This window comes from Candoia aspera, chromosome 1 (genome assembly GCF_035149785.1).
Source record: "Candoia aspera isolate rCanAsp1 chromosome 1, rCanAsp1.hap2, whole genome shotgun sequence".
NCBI lineage: Eukaryota > Metazoa > Chordata > Lepidosauria > Squamata > Boidae > Candoia > Candoia aspera.
The window spans coordinates 254548545-254571007 of NC_086153.1; the positions used below are offsets into that span (position 1 = coordinate 254548545).

A 22463-nucleotide genomic window follows, 5' to 3' on the forward strand; every position below is an offset into this window, starting at 1 on the left:
ACACAGTATGTTTCATTGAATTCTTTTATTTTCAAATGGCAGAATAAGTCATAGCACTAATGTTCTTCTAATCTGATTTTTTATAGAAGTGTGTGACAGCAGATATAAGAAGTTTAATGAGAGCGTGGTTCCAAAGTGTAAATGTTCTATACTCCTAGACAGATTTTATTTATTAGTTTATTAAACCTGTATGCTGCCTAATCATTATCAACTCTTGACAGGCCACTTAAATAAATAAATAACTTTACTAATATAAAGTAGTGTCAGCAAGCCTCAAATCCGACACAACGGAGTCCTGCACAGGACAGGCCGAACTACCAGTACCTAGAATGCTGTGTCAATTTTGGGCACTACAGTTTAAGAAAGTTTCATAGAAATTAAAATACTGCAGGTTCAGAAAAGGGCAGTAGAAGCAATCATATCAAAGAGCAGTGCGACACTTCTTTGTGCTAAACTGGCTTAACATGATGTTTGAACGTGACCAGAAGCTCTTCTAAATTGGTCCCCACTGAGATGTGTACATTTTGTCATTCAGCAGAGGTAAATTGGTGACATCATTTTAATAACTTCTCCTTTGTGTTAGGGTTACTATACAAGGGATACAAAACTACAACTGTCTAATGGTTTGCTGCCCTCTAGTGGTTTTCCAGATGTTTGCAGCCCAGCCCTATTATGTCTATTTTAAAATGGCATTTGCTGCTTTTAATACTATTAAGATGCTGCAGTATCAAGAACAACCTCCTACTATTTCTGCAAGGGTAAAGTTAATAAACCCTATTACCCATTTCAGCTGATTCCACTGTTCTACTGTTTGCCCATCCTTCTCTGGTACTTAAGAAAATAGTGGAGGTACAGTCAGGGCTGCAACTAGGGTCTGTGTCACCCAGTGTCTTGAGTACTGATGGTGAGCAGGAGGGGGCCCCTATCCAGGGGAGAAAACGCATGTGTAGTTTAGAGACTTTGAGCTGTCATTCAAAGAAACCCAGAACAGACCCGCCTTGACTTTTGGGGTTTATCTGTCTGGGTTTTCGCACACTTCTTCAGTTTGTTAGGATTTTCTGTCTACAGTAGCAGTAATAAAACACTAGAGACTTCTTCCTCATCTCGGCGTGGTCCTTGCTTAGTCAGGACACCCGGGGCAAACATGGATTCCAGGCCCATTTTGGCGCCCCCCCCAGCGCTCATTTTGGCCCCCCCCAGCACAGTGCCCGGGTCACATGTCCCGCTTGCCCCCCCCTCCAGTTGTGGCCCTGGGTACAATGTTAGAATGATCATGCTGGCCCATTCAGTGGCAGCAAGGGACAAGTGCATATACTACACAAGAATCCAGTTGATGTATAAAAGAAATAACAGGGAAAGTGTGTTTGGAATTGTTCCTTCATGGAGCTGAAATATGAAAGAAGTAATGTGCAGGAGAGCCTCCCTGCAGTGAGACAACAAAACATTGCTATATTGTACATGTCAGTATTAAGATAAAAATACTTTGTCAATGTTTAATCAATAATTATATGGTTGTATACTACATGTATGAACTTGCTCCCAAAAGGTGGATTACAGATATTTAAACAAATCCAACAAAAAAACAATTCAAGTACTGTTTTTCCTTAAGAGTAAATTTAATAAATTAATTAATATAGTTGAAATTACTCACACTTCACTAATTGGTGGCAATGTTAGTAATCTCAGATATGTGGTTCCAGAATATAGGATAAATATTTCTTTACCCTATTAATACTGGAAATAGTAAATAGGAAAAAACAAATACAAACTTGCTATTAGCTAGTAAGAATACAGCATGACCAGGGCCCATTCCCTTACCTGGATTTGCGGCAGGAGCGCGGCTTGGAGAGCTAGCCTGGGGGGCTTGGAGCCGGTGGAGGTGGCTGGATTGTAGAGCCACCAGGAATGTGGATTGGCAGCCTTGCACGGGAAGTGCTTCAAGCCTTTTATATCAATTGGCAGTGTGGCAGAGGGAAGGAAGCCATCACCGAAGACGGAAAAAGCCCCTGTTGCCCTGCTGGAGGGACTGTGCCAAGGGGCGAGGAGATGAGGAGGGTGAAGCTGCCTGCATGAAGGCGAGGGATTTGCTGTGGCGGAAGCAGAGCTGGGCCAGGCTGGTTGCAACGGCTCTGCAGCTACAGCTCACTCACCCGTGTGGGTGGGCAGCCATTTCACCTCCTCCCTGGCTGAGAGTTGCTGAGAGTTATCCACATGAACTGTTTCTAAGTGACAGTCATTGTAACCCAAAACAACCGATTGAAGAACTGATCAAAGGACTGCGATTAGAAGGGTTAGGCTCGTGCCCTGGATTCTGTCCCCTGTCTCTGGGTGAGAGCCGGGGAGGGGTTTGAATCACAGGGATTGTATAATTGGGGCCTGAGCAGTCCGGTGAGAGGAGACTGGCTTATGGCAAGGAATGATTGGTGTGGCTGGTGGATGGGGTTTAAGGAGGTGACCCTTAATTAACTTGAGGTGCTGAGTGCTAATACTGCAGAAGCACCTGAGGTATTCAGGAGTTTTGTTGGGATTGTAGGTTGTTGTGAGGTGGGGGGTGCAGGCCGGGCATGGATTTTGATAGACAGGGGAGGGGGAAGGTTCTGAAGGGATGAAGGCAGGCTATAATATTCCAGTAGTGACGGGTAGAGGGAGAAATGGTGGGAGACAAGGGGCAAGATTTGTATGTGGAAGGGGTCACAGATATATTGTTCCTGTGGCACATTCCAGCCCCTCGAACTCACTCCCAGGTCCCGGCTGGCAGACTTTCAAGGCCCTGGGCTGTCGGCTGCTGCTACTGAATGCCAGGTGAGTTCATAATAAGGCCACCCTCATCCATGATTTGATCATGGATGAGAAAGCTGACCTGGCTTGTATTATGGAGACTTGGCTGGGAAAGGAAGGGGGAGTCCCCCTTTCTGAAATGTGCCCAGCTGGTTACCGGGTGTGGCACCAGCCGAGACTCCAGGGTAGGGGTGGTGGGGTGGCAGTGGTCATCCGAGACACTTGGGAGGAATCCAGGGGCGCTGCTCCTCAAATTGCCTGGTGCGAGACCCTGTTTGTTAAGTTGGGCTGTAGGGATCAGCTGGGGCTGTTGGTATTGTACCAGCTTCCCTGCTGCATAGCAACCTCCCTGCCTGAGCTCCTTGACTCTGTAGCCGGGTTGGTGGTGGAGTTCCCCAGGCTTATGGTCTTGGGGGATTTCAACCTGCCTTCCTTGGGGGCGGGGCAGAGGTAGCTTGGGAGTTCATGGTTACCATGACAGCCATGGGCCTGTCCCAAGTAATCCAGGGCCTGATGCATAATGGTGGTCATTTGCCTGACTTGGTTTTTCTGTTGGAGCAGTGGCAGAGTGCTCTGAAATTGGGGGAGATCTTGGTTTCTCCCCTGTCTGGTGAGCCTCCAGTTCTCTGGCATCAGCCCCCTCTGCAGGGAGTCTGGGCCTGTTAGATCGGCCCGCCCCAGACAACTGATGGACCCAATTGGGTTTCAGAGAGAGCTCGGGGTTGTTCCAGGAAGTCTGCTACATGGTCTGACTGAGGCCTTTGGGGCCGCGTGGAATGAAGGAGCAGCCAGGGCCTTGGATCAGATCGCACCTGAGCGGCCTCTCCATGCCTATGGCTCCTGTGGCTCCCTGTGGTTTACGGAGAAGCTGAGGTGGCTTAAGAGGGCTAAGAGATGCCTGGAGTGCCGCTGGCGGAAGACGAGGAGTGAAGATGACCGAACATGAGCTAAAGCTGCTATTAGAGCCTACCTTGTGGTGGTAAGGGCAGCAAAACGTGGTTATTTCTCCGCCCTTATTGCTTCTGCAAATAGCTGTCTGACGGCCCTATTTCAGGTGACTCGGTCCCTCCTTGGAGGGAGCAATACCGAGCTTCACCTGCAGGGTTGCTGTGAGGAATATGCTCTGCATCTAGCGGATAAAGTCGCTTGCGTTAGCTCTACGTTGGACTCCAGCTTTAAGGCAGGGCCAGTGGAGGATACGGGGGCAAAGTCTGGCATGGTTATCTGGGGGGAGTTTGATCTGGTTGCACCTGAGGAAGTGGACAGGGCCCTCACAGCTACTAGTTTGGCCACTTCTGTATTAGATCCGTGCCCTTCCTGGTTGGTCAAGGCTGCCCGGGAGGAGGCACATGATTGGGTCTGGGCAGTGGTTAATTCCTCTTTGAGAGAGGGGGTGCTCCTGCCAGGTCTTAAGGAGGTGGTGGTGCGTCCTCTCCTCGGGGGGCCATCACTCAACCCAACCAGCCTGGACAGTTTTTGTCCAGTCTCCAACCTCCCCTTTTTGGGGAAGATTGTGAAGAGAGTGGTTGCGTGGCAGCTGCAGAGGACCCTGGATGAAGCAGATTATCTGGACCCTTTTCAGTCAGTGTTCAGGCCGGGTTATGGGACTGAGATGGCATTGATCACACTCTTAGATGACCTATGGCGGGAGTGGAATGGGGCAGTGTGACCATCCTTGCTCTTCTTGACCTCTCAATGGCCTTCGATACCATTGAACATAGTATCCTTCTGGACTGGCTTCGGGAGTTGGGGGTGGGCAGCACAGTATTGTGCTGGTTCTCCTCCTTCCTCTGAGGTCAGTTCCAGTCGGTGTTGATAGGGGGGGGGGAAGGTCCAGCCCACGTCCCCTACTCAGTGGGGTGCCTCAGGGCTCGGTTCTCTCCCCTCTCCTATTTAACATCTACATGAGACCATTGGGGGAGGTGATCCGACGGTTTGGGGTAAGATACCATCAATACGCTGATGATACTCAGCTTTATATCTCTACCCCAGACTGCCTGAGTGATGCTGTGGGTGTCCTGACCCAGTGTCTGGAGGCTGTAAGGGCCTGGATGGGGTCCAATGGGCTTTGATTCAACCCAAGCAAGACTGAGTGGCTTTGGGGTTGTGGGCCCCCTGGTGCTAAGGTTTTTCCACCTTTGGTCTTGGATGGGTTTGCACTGCCCCAGACAGACCCGGTGCACAATCTGGGGGTCCTCGTAGACTCACGGCTCTTGCTTGAAGAGCAGGTGGCAGCTGTGGCTAGGAGGGCCTTTGCACACCTTCATGTTGTGCGCCAGCTGCACCCATTCCTAGACCGAGAGTCTTTGCTCACAGTCACTCATGCCCTCGTGACCTTCCGTCTGGACCACTGTAATGCGCTGTACATGGGGCTGCCCTTGAAGAGCATTCGGAAGCTTCAGCTGGTGCAGAATGCAGCTGAACTGATAGTAAATGGTGTCGGGTACTCAACACATGTAACACCACTACTACGTGAGCTGCATTGGTTGCCGGTGTGCTTCCAGGTGCAATTCAAGGTGCTGGTTGTCACCTTTAAAGCCCTTCATGGCTTGGGGCCGGGTTACCTAAGGGACCGCCTTCTCCCAGTTGTTTCTGCCCGTCCAATTCGATCTAGTAGGTTGGGTATGCTGCAGGTCCTGTCAGCCAGGGAGTGTCGGTTGGTGGGAACTAGAAGGCGTGCCTTCTCTTCCATCGCGCCTGCCCTCTGAAACATCCTCCCTCCAGAAATTAGGATGTCCCCAACCCTGTTGGCCTTTTGTAAGGCCGTAAAGACCTGTCCTGGGGCCTTGAGCATGTGAATGGTCCTGTCTCTTGGCTGTATTAACATTCATGCATTGCTCGCTTGGCAGCCATTTATATTTATTTCGTATTTATTTTATATTTTAACTGTTTTAATTGTAATTGTTTTATAGTTTTATTGTTGTAAGCCACCCAGAGTCACTCGCTGAGATGGGTGGCTATAGAAATCAAATAAATAAATAAATAAATAAATAAATAATTAAAAAATGATTTTAAAAGTAGTCTCTATAGGCATGGTGACCATTTCACATGGTCATATTGCTAATGAAATCTGTAGTGAAAGACTGATGATGACTAATGATTTTTCATGATAATTCTGAATAATATAAGCCATGATTTTTAGATATTGAATATATATTTATATGAAAACTCTTTCTCTGTAAAGGTATATGAAAATGGAACAGACACTGGAGAGACTCTTGTTTATATCAACACAAAAGAAATAGAAAACTGTTATGGAGGTCAACCTAGTGTTATGTTGGAGAAGGTAAGATACCTATTTCCAACTATAAGCAATTTTTAATGGATCATTTATGTTATAGTTTCCAACCATATCCTTATTCTTTTAGTTATTCTTTATGTAAGTATCTTATGTAGCTCAATTTCTTACTTTCTCTCCACTCACTTATACCAGCTCATCTATATTAACTGAATAACTGATATTAATTGAATTATACACAGTATACTAGTAACAGCTCACCTCCATTGTGAGCAGCTAGTGCAGTTCTTTATGGATAAAATCATTTGAATTTGTGTTGGGCTTAAGGTCATTTGGGGCAATGCCATCTCTGAGGTATCCAACTTACCATCTTATATCTGTCTGGGTCAGTTTCATTTCCTATCTCTTAAAGAAGTGTATCAAATTCTTGTATTTGTTCGTCTCACATCTTGCCTACTAGATTCCTTACCTGCTTGGCTTATAATGCTTCCAAGGACTCTTTTGGCAATGATTTACAAAACTATTCACACTTCTTTTTGGCAAGTGCAGTTCATTGCTACCACAGAGAGGATGAGGCCCTGGTTTATAAAACTATCTTTGGACACATGTATATTGCTGGTGTGCAGTATTCTGTACTTAACCAAACTAATGGAGAGGATGATGGTCCAATTCCACAAACTCTTTACAGTCTGGATTTAGACTAGATTTGGTGAAGAAATGGCAATGATAATGTTGATAGTTGATCTGTACCAAAATACAGACATGGATAACTCAGTGGCTACATATTCTTTGGAGGTTCTTGAAGTTGCTGGTTTATGATGCTTTTGTTCTTTTTCTCTGTGTTATCAGAAGGTGACACTAAAGAAGGTGACTCTGCTTGGCCTTTGGAAATGGTCCTAGGGATTTTTCAAGATTCCATCTTATTTTCCTTATTATTTAACAACTGCATGAGGCTCCTGAAAAGATCATGCACAGGTTTAGAAATAATTTGCTATCTATATATTGAAGGCTTTCAGCTATACTTCTCTCTTTCAATTTCTCTGAACTGTAAAGAGTCAGATGTGGGAGAACATTATGAAACTGAATTTGGGCAAAATGGAATTGTCATTTGTTTTGTGGACTGCACTTTGGAACAAAAGAGTTCCGGATGGGGTCACCCTTCTCTATGAGGATCTTTTCCATAGCTTGAGGTTCTCCTGGATTCTATATTAATGCTGAATAGCCAATTAACATCTATGATGGGGGACCTTGTGGGCTGTTGCATTCCTGTTTGGAGAAGAGACAAGTATCAAAACGCAAGAATCGATTATTGTTCTTTTAACTGAGAGTCCTTTGAAGACAATACAGTGGAACAACTTGGTGCAGGAGTTGAAGCTGTCCTTCTTTTGGCTGTAATCTAGAGGGGACTTAAAATACATATTTTTTACCAAGATCTTTTTTAGACTTTTTATGCTACTGGAGTTTTAATTTTTAGATTGAATTTTAGGTGCTTCTGTTTGGAAACTACATAAAGCCACAACATTGGACTGCATAGCACATACATTTTTAAATAGCTATCTGAATAAATCATGAAATATTTAGAAGGAACAATACTAGGTTTAGGAAATGACTTCTACTTCTGTAGCCTATAGTGTATGATATCCAAATGCCCACTTTCATTCCCATGTCTACCACTTTCGTGGTCGTCTTCTTACTCTGTAGATGGTTTGAAGGAATTTCCTTATTACACTGATAGCTTGGTCCTGTTCATGCACTACTTATCTATTATAATATAAATAAATAGTTTCAGTTGATTTACTCTGTAATAGAATGCTAGAGTTTAATTTATATATGCAAACTCTAAATTCAAACCACTGCTTAGCCATAGCATCCACTGGGTGACCTTAAGACAGTCAGTTTATCTCACATGCTTGTTGGGAAGATAACAGGTTGCTTCTGTTTTTGTTTTTAAGTGAAAAATAACTAATTTTGCAACTGGACCTGCTTGTACTGTGGGATTTTTCTCTGTTCCTACTCCTTCACCTTTATTCCCCTCAAAGCAAACTTAGTGGACATACATCGGGCTGCAACTGATGGAGGATTAACTCTTCCTTGTTTCACTGATGTAATCTATTTCATTTGCAAGTGTTTTTACTGGACCTCATAATAAATGAAGCCTATGATTGATATGCACAGTTCAGGTTTTCAGAGCATATCACATTTATTATCTTGAGGTCAGATATACCCCTTTATGTCTTTTAGAAAAATGGTGAAGACTGACTTCTTTAGGATGCATTGGGTAAGATGTTCTTAATGGTAGCAGTAGGTTGGTTGGTTGTTGTTTTTATTAACAGTATTTAATGGATTTAATTGACTTTAGTTTTATGTATGGTAAGCCACCTAAACTTGTTAGAATTTACACAGATTCTAAGTATGTAAATAAATACTTAGCTAAATAGCAGATAGAGGCAGACAGACCAAAGATATGGGCTTCTCTGGGATTATTTAGAGTGTTGGTGTCTAGAATTATATTAGAATCAAGGAATCTTGATAATACTTTCTGCCACTATGTAGCCAAATTTTTCTTTACTGATATGCTTCTTGAAGTATAAATCAGGAGAATTACAATTACACAAAAACACTGCCTGTATGTTTTGGATAAAAATATAACCATAGATAATGATACCCAATGTATCCCCAAGGAATGAAATAAAACTAGATAGTGATTCATGTATTTATTTTATTTATCATGTTTGAAATACAGTATATTGTTCCTTCAAGAAATCAAGGGTACATATATGGTTGTTTTCTTCCCAATCCAATGTTTTATCCACTATGGAATTTACTAGGAGTAAATTAGGATGTTATGTTCCCACCCAATTTAGCAGTGGAATGAATACCAGTATCAAATGAAGTCCCACTAGGATTTCTTCATGCCAGATCAAAACACCACCCTCCCCTTCAAAGGAATCTGAAAATTAGGTTTAAAAGTGGTACTTAGACTGAAAAAAACCTTATATTGGGGTTATTTCATTCTTTAGGTGTCAAAGGATGAAAGCAAGGTGATTTGTATTTCTTGCTCTTTTACCATTTCTATCAACACCTATGTAATCTAGGTAGATATGTATGAGCCTCTGTATGCTGCCAAGATAAACAGTTTATTTTTAAAAATTCACAGAAAAATCTGCAGAACACATAATACACCAGACAGGATTTTTAAAATTAATTCATGGATCTCCAATTCCCACAACTCTATGAGTGAGATAGGCTAAAAGATAATGCCTCACCCAGAATTACTCAATGAGCTTCCAGAATATACTAATGGAGCGTAATATCACTAATTTGCTTTGTATATCACATTTCCCTAACTGCTGTGGGCTTCTCTGATTACTGAAAGATTTTATTTTGCATTAATGTAGTTAGAACTACAGGTAATATTACTGCATTGCTTTGTCATGTTTATGTTTCTGTAATACTGGGGTACCATCTCTGCTACAAATACTGTCACAATAAGGTCATGGATATGAGGCCTTTGTGATATGCTCAGTTGCAGAAGGTGGCAAAGGAGAAGGGAGGATGAACTAATCTGTTAGAGCTTTCTGTAAGCAGAGAATAGGAGGAGAGAGTGGAACAAAGTGACTCTCTTTAGAGCTATTATTGCAGTGCCATGAAATGGCAAATTGACCACAGTATAGGCTCTGTAGTAACATGAAGGATCTTTATCAAAAATTCTTTAAGAAGAAAATGAAATTTTGAAAAGCTGCACCAACTGAAATTAGAGCTGTAAACTGCATCATAAATAAACCATTATATTTTGATATTCAATTGAATTATCTTGTTTAGTCCTATTTTCTTTTGGGGTACAGTACAAGATCTCAATAGTTTCTGTCATGTCTCAGTAACATTTTCTTAAGAGTCCTGAAATTGTTAGATGAGTCTTGTATTATTCTTGTTCATGCATTGATCATCTAATGCCTGGCAGGAGAGTGCAGGCGAGCACAGTCCTTGTCAAATCTCAACAAGATCAGTAAAAACACTAACAAAATGTAGCTCCAAATGTGGACTGGGAAAACATAACCTTTATCTAGAGCTGTTACTGTTAGTAGACACTAACTGTTCTGTAGAACTGTCACATCTGCTTTCAGTCTGTGTGCCAAAGAGGTCAGAGCTCAACCATAATCCTGTTGCACCCCCTGCTGGTTAAAAGCCTGTGCTCATTTTGTTACTTTACACTGAGATAAACATTGCAGGGATTTCACACTTCTTTTAACATTCTATAGGAATTTAATTATCGTTTGGACATTGCTGGTTATGGAACACAAACAATTTAATACATATGTTTTCATTTTATGTTTTATCTTCCACTGCCAGATACAGTACATGATTCACCAAAGGCTCCAGCTTTCAGCAGATTTCAAACCATCAGGCCTCAGTCATTTTCCTATGCATCTTTTTGACGAGACTGGGCAAGAAATTAAAAAACCCCTTTTACTGCAGAATGAGCAAAAAATTTGGGTTTCTTATGGCGAAGATTACAGGTAGGAGCATAGAGTTTAGCGCTATGACTGTCAGCAATTTTTGGGTGATCAAATTGCTATAAAAGGAAGTTGAATAACTTCCAAGAAAAAAATCCTTTTATTTTTATTGTAAATTCCAGTGAAATTTCAGAGGTCTTGGTTGAGGCAGTATTGTTTGAGGAATATGACATCTCTGTCTTTGACTTACTATCTTAATGCCTTGTCATCATTCTTGATGTCTGCCTGTCAGCACAGCAAGAGGGATTTTTTCATGTCTGAATAGTCACCTTAATGATAGCAGATGGAAACACCACAGGGGTCCAAGCCCATCACACTGTCATTGTCACAGGCTGCCCTGACCTGTTTCCACTCCTCTATTTTTTTCCCTTTGGTCCCTTTTTAAAGGAGAAATGGATGGTAATTGAAAAGGATCTTAAGCAAGATTTATGAAGCTGTAGACAACACAATTCCCTGTTATCGCTCTATGTTTTCAAAAATAAAGTCTTAACCTTTTAAGCACCAGTGAGGGAAGAAAGAAAAACAAATTGGTAAAACTTGTAAAGTCTGGCCAACTAAAGTTAAAAATAGAAGAGAGCTAGGCTGTACAATAGTTAATTTATCTGTAGTATTTCAAGAAAGGTGGGTATGTTTTTTTTATAAAGTATTTCATGGAATCATTACTATTTCCTGAGATGATAATAAATGTATTTCAGAGTTACTCCTATGTCAGCCTGGTTTGATTGAGATAAATTATTGAATAAAGTCTGCATAGATATCAATGGAACTTTCTTGTTTATGTTAGTGTTATAAGTGTATTCATAAGATACTTTTTCAGCTGTAAATATGGAACATTTTACAGATATATGAAGTCATAATTATTACTTTATATTTATGTGAAATTATGTAATCTATTTATATATAGATTCCCATGTATTTTGCCATTTAATATAAAAACATATCTGTATGTTTTCATTAAAGCTTCATTTTCTAGAATTGTTTTTACATATTTGTAAATGAAAACAAACAAGAATTTTATAAATAGTTGAAGAAATGTTTTACTGCTCAATATAACTGTTTTCTTTCATTTTTTTTAAAAAAAAAGAATAATCAATGTGTAATTCTCTACCTTTTTACTCAATTTTAAGTCCCACTAGGTTCAGTGAGCCTAGGTAAAGATAGGTAATGGAATACGAACAATTTAGTACTCAAGTGCTAGAGGATTATATTTATGGCTAAGATAAAAATGAAATGCTATAATATATGTAACATTATAAAATAAGATGTGTTAACTAAATACCTTAAATGTAATAATTTTATAAATAAATTTATCTGTTTGTAATATACTGAGGAAAAGTTTTAGTATTTATCTTCTGCAGAAAGCAAGCTTGATTTTCTTTTTATAGTGGCCTTGTTATGATTATGAATAATGTTATGATTAGATTCTTCCTGCATACCTTGAGTGTGATTGTTCATAAAATGAGAGTAGTTCTCAAAGAATGTGTCTTACATAATTATTTTGAAAAGGACCATGCTAGACAAAAATTTTCCATTTATTCTCAAACTTAATTATATACTTATTGTAATGAATCATGAAGATGAAAAAGAAATAAAGCTATTTGAATTTTAATAGTTGATAGTTGAATTTATTTGAAATGTACTCCTCCTCTCTCTTTAATTTTAATATCCTGACTTTTATCATATGTAATAGTGATTTTTTAACTGTACTGTTGAACAAATTATTTCAATTCAATTTCAAATATTATTAATGTGCCTTGTCAAAAGACAGTAACCTATGATGTCTGTCAGTTCTCTGAATGTAAGAAGAAATATTTCAAATTAAACCATCTTATATTAATATAGATTTTTCATTTTAAAAAAAATTCTATTTTGAGATACTGTTTAATTTTTTCATATATTTAGAATGGTGAATGATTGTTCATTAGCTCTTGAGTTACTAGATTCAATTAATTGCATATGTACAAACTCAGTTAAAAACTGGGAGCAAAAAAGTTAAATGCGCTCAAAAGACTAAATTGAATGGAATGAATACAATCATATACGTGAGCTAAAGAAACAGTACAAAATTTAGTTTATACAGGGAATTTGTTTTCTGCAATTTGTTTATAAAATAGTAACATGGTTTCTGTTTGAACAATTGTTGGGGGTGGGGTGAGTGTACCAAAATGGAGTCTGGGCCACTAGAGTTGCCAGAGTAAAAATTTTGTGATAAGTAAATGAAAATGAAAAGTTTCTAATGTTCAATACACAGATTTCAGTTGTTAACATTGATATCCTTTCATGATTTTCTTGAAATGGCCACCCATAAAAGAAATTAGCATTTGAAAAATTCAATATGAAAAACTGACTGTGTTTCAAAAGTGCTGGTTTCTTCATTTCTAATAAATTTTCAGTTTAAAAACTATATATATATATGTGTGTGTGTGTGTGTGTGTGTGCGCGCGCGCGTGTGTGTATGTATTTGTATACATCAACTCTTTGCTGACATAGTTATTGTTTTTTCATGGGGGTTATTCATTTCTTTTAAAGAATAGTACACCTATTCAGCAATATTGTTTCCAGGCAAGTAATCTTCTGAATGGCAATGCCTGCAGTTTAAATGATAGCATGTATTGGACTTTATTCACTCAAATGAACTTGAAAGCACTTTCCTGAAGCAGCTTCATAATTTGACCTCAAATACAATATTTAACTATGATTGCTGCTCTATTAATAATTAATTACACAGGCGCAAGAGAAAAAAAAAATGTGGTCTCCAAAAAGAGAAAAGTGTTGACCAGTGCAGGAAGCACTGAAACTAATAAAAAGGCATTTAAGCTATATTCAAATGGAAATGGAAAGAAAAGAAAAAAGTTTAAGTTTTGAAAGAATCAATAGGAGATAATAAAAGCACCTGCGGGAGTTTTTACAATCAGTGGTAATAAATTATTTTCACTATTGAAAAACATATATAATTTTTTGATAGTACATGGAGTGCACTTTGTTATTTGATAAGAAAAACATCATAAATGCCCTTTGCCCTAATTTATGGACACAACAGTTTGCACTTCATATTTCCATTTACCGTCAACCTGTGACATACTTCCAATATGTCTGTCTTTTCCTTTTCCTGTCCTTACTAGCATGTGAATGGCTTGGGACTTACTCTGATGGTAGAATACACATTGCATGAAAATGTGAAGCTTCTGAAGAAAAATAGTCTTTTATAGCACTCTATAGAAAGCATTTCAAAATCATTCTTCTGAAGGGTCTGGTTTTATTGAAACAGCATCCCTATTATCCCTCCCCAGTCATGAACTCTTTTCTCCCACAAATTCTTGGGTCATTGGTTGCTTCCAGACTGAAGGCTCCTAGTGCTACCAATCAAAGTACATTCTGAAGCTATTCTATTTTCCCCTCGTTAATAGATTTTCTTCGATGGTAAGAAAGATGGAAGTATTGGGGAAAAACCAGCAGATTTCAAGTGGAAGATTGTCATCTGGATCATTTGTAAAATCTGCGAATGAGGCAGAATAATTGTACAATTAAAAGCATTTATTTCATTTTGATAGGAGTTGGGATGTCAAATGTCACCATTATTTCACCATGTTCAAATATTTGAGATCAGCAGCAGGCAATGTGCTTCTGTACATTGTACAGGTACACTATCTGTATCTAAGAAGTACTAATGTTTTAATATATTTTACTTTTTAAAATATACATAACTTTAAAAAACCCACATTTAAAAAAAAATTGATTGAAGAAAAGCTTTAAAGTAAAGCAGTCAACTCCACCTCCAAGGAGATATGTCAAAGAAGACTAAAAAAATAGAGATTGTAGGCGGATGGAAGCCAAAGTTTTGCTTAGAAGTATTCCCAGTTGCTAGTAACAAAAATAAAGGAAAGATGAGAAAAGATTCCACTGGCACTGATTGTCAGATATTCTGAAGACAATTTGCATTTGGGGGGGGTTGAATGTGAAGGTTACAGGGTAATCCCTAGAAAGAAAAAAAAAATAGGCTTAGGTATTGGCATATGGTTTGTTAGCAATGTAAAATATGTAACAAAAACAAAGAGTAGAAGAATGGCAGGATCCTGAATGGCAGAATAATTTTGTTTGTTTCTTTACAGGAGCTGCAAATTTACCTCTATGAATTTGGTTTCTGTTGAAGCAGAAAACTATAGTTTCAAATGAATAGTCATGGTTATACATTCTTTCTGCAGAACAAAAATTGTAGAATACATGTATTTGTGTTTTGTACTTGTATTCACACCTGAACATTCATTTATTCAAATACAGCTGTTCTATAATTCTCTTCCATTTATTAGGTAAATTCTGGCTTAATGGCAACATACTATAAGGATTTAGCTGGAAGAGCCAGTTTGGTGTACTGTTGAAGGCACTGGGCTAGAAATCAGGAGACCGTGAGTTCTAGTTCTGCCTTGGGCACAAAGCGAGCTTGGTGACCTTGGGTCAGTCACTTTCTCTCAGCCCTAGGAAGGCAATGGCAAACCAGAAATACCTTGCCAAGAAAACTGCAGGGTCTTGTCCAGACAGTCTCCAAGAATCGGACACAATTGAATGGATTTTTTTAAAAAAATCTATTTTCCATTTTCTCCACCATGCTGGATTGCCTTAAAACTTGCTGAGAATTGGGAGGCTTTCCAGATAAGATTTTGAGGGTATGCAATGATTGCTGGAGAAGGGGAATTTTACCTTTCTATTCTGTCAGCGTAAACAACCTTGGTCAATGGGAATATAATATTGGCTTCCTTATAGACATAATTGCAAATGTTTAGGGTTCCTAAGTAACCAGAATTTTATTGTCCTGGTCAGGATTTTGCCCTCCTAGCTATTGATTAGAATTGGTGAGAACATAGCTGGAAAGTATATCAATCCATCCAGTTTTGCTATTAACAGGTATGCAGTGATGTGAGCACTGGCTTCATCTGTGAGTCAACACTACTTTCTGTTGTAGAACATATGGATGCATATGGTGTAGAAGTTTTCTATTATGAATGCAAATGCACCCAAACTACAAAGTTCCTCCCTTTAATAACCATAAAAATGAAAGGAAGCATTTAGCAAAAGTGTATACTTTTGTGACAGTTGCTGAATTACAATGCAGAGTGATAAGCTAATTGTACAGCATAAATTAACCCTCCTCCCCCCAGTCTTTCAATATCCCCAGCTTGCTTCATATGACACTACTTAAACTTGCTTGTTACCTCAATTCTATGCATAACAGAAATGTCCTAGCTACTTAAGGTAAAGGTAAAGGTTTCCCTTGACATTAAATCCAGTCGTGTCCGACTCTAGGGGGCGGTGCTCATCTCCATTTCAAAGCCGAAGAGCCAGCGTTTGTCCGTAGACACTTCCTCCATGGTCATGTGGCCAGCATGACTAAACGGAACGCCAATACCTGCCTGCCAAATCGGTACCTATTAATCTATTCACATTTTCATGTTTTCAAACTGCTAGGTTGGCAGGAGCTGGGACTAGCAATGGGAGCTCACCCCGTCAGGTGGATTCAAACCGCTGACCTTCTGATCGGCAAGCTCAGCAGCTCAGCAGTTTAACTCGCAGTGCCACCACGTCCCTAGCTACTTACCCTCCAATCTTTTTCTCCCACCTCCCCCCATCCCCCACCATATACTTTTCTCCAATATTAGAACTCAAGAAATTATGGAGAACATATTCAGCAGAAATAGTTTCCCCATCAATAAACAAGCCTCTAATTCTATGAAATCCCTCTCTTCCCATTCCTTGAATTGCTCATATTTATATTGAGAGAAGAGGAAAAGGATCAGGGGCTAGACTTCTTTGCGTGGTTTCCAGATTTCTCAGGTAAGTTTTAAATATTTATGAATTTATGTTCCAGAAAAAATGGTAGTAATTACAGCTTAGTTTCAAATGAGTCATATACAATTATTGCTTCTTAAGCTCATGAAATGTTACCAGTCAAAAGCAATAGCAGTATTTGAAGAATGTTGCATGTTCATACTATTTACATTCAGAGGAACATTTGCAGGGTCATACAAAATCTTTATACTAAATCAACAGGGTCTTTTAAAATAGCCTTAATATATGGAAAAGAGAACTTGGAAAATTTAAAATATGGGTAATAGCGGTAGATAAGTAACACAGCAGCAAAAGCTCATGCAAAATCCTTTAAGACTTTATTTTTCTTAATATTTATTTATTTTAGTTTAATCAACAAAGTAATTTCTAGTAGATTGCTTTATAGTATAAATTATAGTATAAATTTCCTTTTCAGTTTTATAAAACATAATTGAATTTCAACAAGATATCAGTAGTCGAACATGAAAAACACTCACAGATGGACACACCTGAAAATTGTGTTATATTAATCAAAATATTTCTAAATTTTGCTGAAGGGTTGTAATCAATTGATATACTATATTGCCATTTCTTGTCTTTCATCAAGAAGCTAGCTGATAATGGATAATCTCAGAAAGCTAAGCAGGGGTTGGACGGAATTAATATTTGGATGAGAGACTACTAGAAAAACTCAGGGCTATAGCTGTCAGCCCTAGTCAGGAAACAGATTCAACAAGAATGCTGGAATTCTACTTTATTGCTATAGGCTAAAGTAACAGAAACGTGAAAGCCTGACTGTTTTCCCTTCTCTCTGTCTTACACCCCAGGGAGTTAAGGTGGAATCAGTTTGCATTTCTTTTTAATGCTTTGTTGTTTCCTAGGTTTAAAATGTGTTTTTTGTAACTATTGCCATATAGTTTCTCCAAGGTCATTTCTGTGGCTCACCACAATAGTTAAGACTGTCCATTTATATATTAACTTTAAAAGGTTTTGAGGATATTGGAAAAAGTTACACAGTAGATTAATAATGAATGCTAGTATAGATTTAGTATCCATTTATCCCAAGGTCATATAATAGCACAACAGTACAAGAAATACATTCCATTTTTGTCAACATCCACAGATTTACTATAACAAAATACTGGAAAACTAAATTACATCTTTCTTTAGATTAATGGGATTTAAAATATGGGTAGTAGTGGTGGTAGAAAAGTAACACAGCAGCAAAAGCTCTTGCAAAATCTTTTAACTAAGACTTACTTTATTTTTCTTAATATTTCTTTCAGTTTAATCAACAAAGTAATTCCTAATAGATTGCTTTAATCTATACAAATTTCCTTTAGGATAAAAAACATTGAGTATGGATGTTTAAAATTTTGTATCTCTTTAGGATTGCAGGTATATTTATATATACTCTGTGTGTGCTTTTATACATGTATTTGTTTTTCCTGGGTTTTTTTGGTCTTAATTTAAAAAGATATATTTTCAGGGGTTTTTTTAAGTACTGTATGTGTCATGAGTACTGATGGTGAGCATGAGGGGGCCCCTATCCAAGGGGGAAAATGCATGCGTAGAAGAGAGAGTTTGAGCTGTCATTCAAAGAGAGCCAGAACAGACCCACCTTGACTTTTGGGGTTTATCTGTCTGGGTTTTCCCATGCTTCTTCAGTTTGGTGGGATTTTCTGTCTACAGTAGCAGTAATAAAACACTAGAGACTCATTCCTCATCTTGGCATGGTTCCTGCTTGTCAGGACATCAATCCTACCAAACTCCTACTCCCATTGAAAGAGGGAGGAAAGAAAATATATATATATATATTTGCAAAATGTCTTTGGAAAACCAGGAACTACAACAAGCCATACAACAACTGGCAGCAGCCTTGCAGCAACACCAGCAGCAAGTCGATCTCCAGGTCAACACATTACAAGCGGCTATGCTTCAACAGTTACAACAACAAGCTCTGATCATCCCACAGCCGGTGCCAACAGCAGCAGCAGCAGCTCTGCCAGTAGTCTTAAGATCCCAGAGCAGCTTACTGGAGGAGTTTGGAGGAGAAGCAGGACAGCTGAGAACCTTTCTTACACAGTGCACAATGTTTTTCGACAGCAGACCGGCAGAGTTCCCAACAGACCGAACCAGAGTCACCTTTATTTTAAGTCTGCTAAAGGGTCCAGCAGCCAAATGGGCTATTCCCATGGTAGAGAATAACAACCCAATTCTCAATAACTAACAGAATTTTCTGGCAAGGTTCCAAGCACACTTTGATGACCTGATCAGAGAGGTCACTGCCAGCTGGGAAATTCGGAAGCTCAAGCAAGGCAACAAGAGAGTGGGAATTTATATTGCTGATTTCAAGCTGTTAGCAGGGGATCTGGACTGGAATGAGAGTGCTTTGAAAGACCAATTCAAACAGGGGCTGGATGAGGAGATAAAAAATGAATTGGTGCACCAGGGAAAACCAGCTACTTTAGAAGATTTATATCAGCTGTCTGTGGTCATAGACGCCAGACTAGAAGAGCTCAGGCAGCTGCAGCTGGGGAGAGGCAGGGGCTTCAGAGCGCTTCCAGGATTTCCAGCTCTCTCTGCAGCATCTCTCTACTCAGGACCAGAGGAGCCGATGCAGATCAGGGTGAGCAGGAGGCTTACTTCCAAGGCTGAGAGACAGAGAAGGAAAGAGAGAGCACCCCGGGGCATATGATGAGAGCTTGCCCAGTGAGAAACCAAGCAAATTCTGTAAGAGCCCAGGGCAAGCAGCAGAACCAAGATCCATCCCCGCCTCTACTTCCAACCAGGGAAACTCCATTGGTCTCCCTCCACAGAGCTCAGCAGGGAGACCATCAATCAATTAAGAAGGGCTCATTCTGAGGATTCCAGGCAATCCTTTTTCTACTTACCAGTCACAGTGCACATAAACCCAGAGCACCAAGTCAAGTGAGAGGCTCTCATTGATTCCGGAGCTTCCACCAATTTTATTGATGTACAGACAGTACAAGACCTGAACATGCCTACTAGGGAATTACCATGTCCCATAGAAGTCAAGATCATTGATGGCCAGCCCCTCAAGGCCAGGTTGATTCGAAAATCCACAGAACCTTTACAGCTAACAATGGGAGACCACACAGAGTGGATTCAACTTTATGTTACTGCATCACTTAATGTACCTATAATCCTGGGCACACCTTGGCTGAAGCTCCACAACCTATTGTTGGACTGGGCTATGGGAGCAATCTCCTTCCCAGCTAAGGAATGTTGGCACCATAAGATTCAAACCACCCTTTTCTCTCCAGCAACCAACACAGTCATCAAAGCACGGGGGGTGCAGCTGCCAGCCAAGTATGCAGATTTCACAGACGTTTTCAGCGAACAAGAGGCCACAGCACTACCCCCCCCCCCAATAGGGACTGTGGTTGCGCTATTGAGTTGATACCAGGAGCTAAGATTCCAGCAAAGAAACAATATCCCATGTCGCCCAAGGAACTAGCCACATTGAAAGATTACTTGGATACTAATCTCCAAAAGGGGTTCATCCGACCTTCTACTTCCCCAGCATCTGCTCCTACATTCTTCGTACCAAAGAAGCCTGACCCGTTGGCACCGGCAGCTCAGGAGGCACCCTTGAGAGTTGTTCATGATTTCAGCTCCCTCAATAAAATCATGGTCAAAGAAAATTACCCGCTTCCCTTAATATCTGATCTGCTGGATCGTTTACAGAAAGCACGCATTTTTACAAGGTTGGACCTCAGGAATGCATACAATCTGATCTGGATGAAAGAGGAGCATGAATATCTGACTGCCTTTGATACCAGGTATAGAAAATTTGGGTATCTTGTCCTTTTTGGATTAGCTAATGCTGCAGCCATATTTTCCTGATTTATGAATCAAATTTTCTCTGATTTGCTAGATAAGTATCTGGTCATTTATCTAGATGACTTACTAATATTCTCTGAGGATGCTACAACTCATGTAACCTATGTACGTAATGTCTTATAAAGACAGAGAGAACAAGCTGTTCACCAAGCTAGAGAAGTGTGCCTTCGATTTAACGGAATTACATTTCCTGGGCTATAGAATATCAACAGAAGGCATATCCATGGATCCTTCAAAGGTCCAGGCAATTCTTTCTTGGCAACCCGCCCGCAATGTGAAAGACGTACAAAGATTTCTAGGATTCGCCAATTTTTACAGAAGATTCATACATAAATTTAGTGACAGGGCCAAGCCCCTCACACAGCTTTTGAAGAAAGGATCCAAATTCCTTTAGGGGGAGAGGGAGCAAGCAGCCTTCCAAGAATTTAAGCAACTCTTTGCTTCCCAGCCACTTTTAAAGCATCCTGATATCATAAAGCAATTCATAATACATTCAGATGCTTCAGATTTTGCTATTGCTGCTGTTTTATTGCAATATACTGACAAATTAGGGAAGACATTGCTTCCTTGTGCCTTTTTCTCTTGCACGCTCTTGCCGGCAGAAAGAAACTATGATGTTTTTAACAAGGAGTTGCTGGCAATTAAAGCAGCATTTCAAGAGTGGAGGCATTGGCTAGAAGGTGCGACCTTTCCTGTGAAGGTTTGCAATGATCACAAGAATTTACAGCTTCTGCAAAACACCAGATCGCTCACCCCACGCCAAATCAGATGGAGCCAGTTTTTCTCCCATTTCAATTTTGTTATCCCTTATGTTCCCAGGCCACAGAACTGTTTGGCAGATGCCTTGTCTTGATCCATTCAGGCAACCCCCTCTGTACACCAGGAGGTCCAGGTTACTATATTACAACCTCACAACTTTGATCAGTCTATGGAGGGGAACCAGACAGAGATTTTAGCAGCAGGCGAACAAGCAGAGGACCTCTTTGCAAGGGTCAAAGCTCAGCAGCAACAGGACCTGTATGCCAGGGCCAGGATGGATGACCTCCAGAGGGGTCTACAAGACACCACATCCCCATTCAGTGTGGAAGCAGGAATCCTCTGGCATACTGGGTGATTATACATTCCCCCCTCATTGAGGGAAGAAGTACTGAGACTTTGCCATGACCATCAAACGGCCGGGCATGGAGGTGTTTTCAAAACTCTCCATAGAGCTCTGAGAGACTACTGGTGGCCAAAGATGACTGCAGACACAAAGGGTTACGTTGCTCCTTGTCATACCTGTAGATGAGCCAAGCCTCTCCCAGGGAAGCCTGCAGGACTCTTACAACCCCTCCCCACCCCCAGTGGGCCTTGGGATGCAGTTTCCATGGACTTCATCACTGATTTACCTCCGGTCCAGGGACCGACTTCCATACTAGTGGTGGTGGACCTTTTCACTAAAATGGCACATTTTATTCCTTGCAGAGGCCTCCCATCTGCACAAGCCACAGTGCAGTTGTTTATAGACCATGTTTTTTAGATATAGAGGCATGATAAATCACTTGGTGAGTGACAGAGGCCTTCAGTTCACTTCCAGGTTCTGGAGGGCCCTTTTCCAGTCATTAGGAGTCCAGATCCACCTATCCTCGCCACATCCTCCTCCTAGTAATGGAGAAGCTGAGAAAATTAACCAATGGTTGCGATAGTATCTCAGGTGTTACACCACTTATTGGCAAGACAATTGGCCAGCCCTGCTCCCCATGGCAGAATTTACTTATAACAACTCTGTGCATTCCTCTTCCAAGATGTCTCCTTTGCAAGCACTCTATGGGATTAACCCTTGGGTGTTGCCCTCCTCCTCCCAGCAGGGAACTGTTCGAGCAGCGGCTGATTTTCTTAAAGAGCAACAAGCTGCACAGGAGTTGTTAAAGGTACAGCTGAACAGGGCAAAAAGTCCTTACAAGAGAGCTGCAGATGCACACAGACAAGAAGGACCAGCAATTGCTGTAGGAGGCAAAGTGTGGTTCTCTACCAAGTTTTTGACTTCTACCAGGTCTTCCAAGAAGTTGGACTCTAAGTTTGTGGGCCCTTTCACTGTGGTGCAGCAGATATATCCAGTGGCTTATCATTTACAGCTGCCAGCATCCATGAAAGTCCATCCTGTGTTTCACAGATCCTTGCTAGCCAAAGACCCTCCTCCAAGTGCCTTGCGATCGTAAATGTCCCCCCCCCCCGCCTCCAGTAATTGTGGGTGGGGAGGAGGAATA

General features: G+C 40.5%; 1 protein-coding gene across 1 annotated transcript in view; it reads left to right on the forward strand.

Moving 5' to 3' along the window:
* Positions 1-22463, forward strand: part of DCDC1 (doublecortin domain containing 1) — a 337965-nt gene that overhangs the window by 140811 nt on the left and 174691 nt on the right. The window contains exons 10-11 of the mRNA XM_063318002.1: positions 5963-6064; positions 10367-10533. Of these exons, the coding sequence (XP_063174072.1) occupies positions 5963-6064; positions 10367-10533 (269 nt within the window). The remainder of the gene's footprint in view (positions 1-5962; positions 6065-10366; positions 10534-22463) is intronic.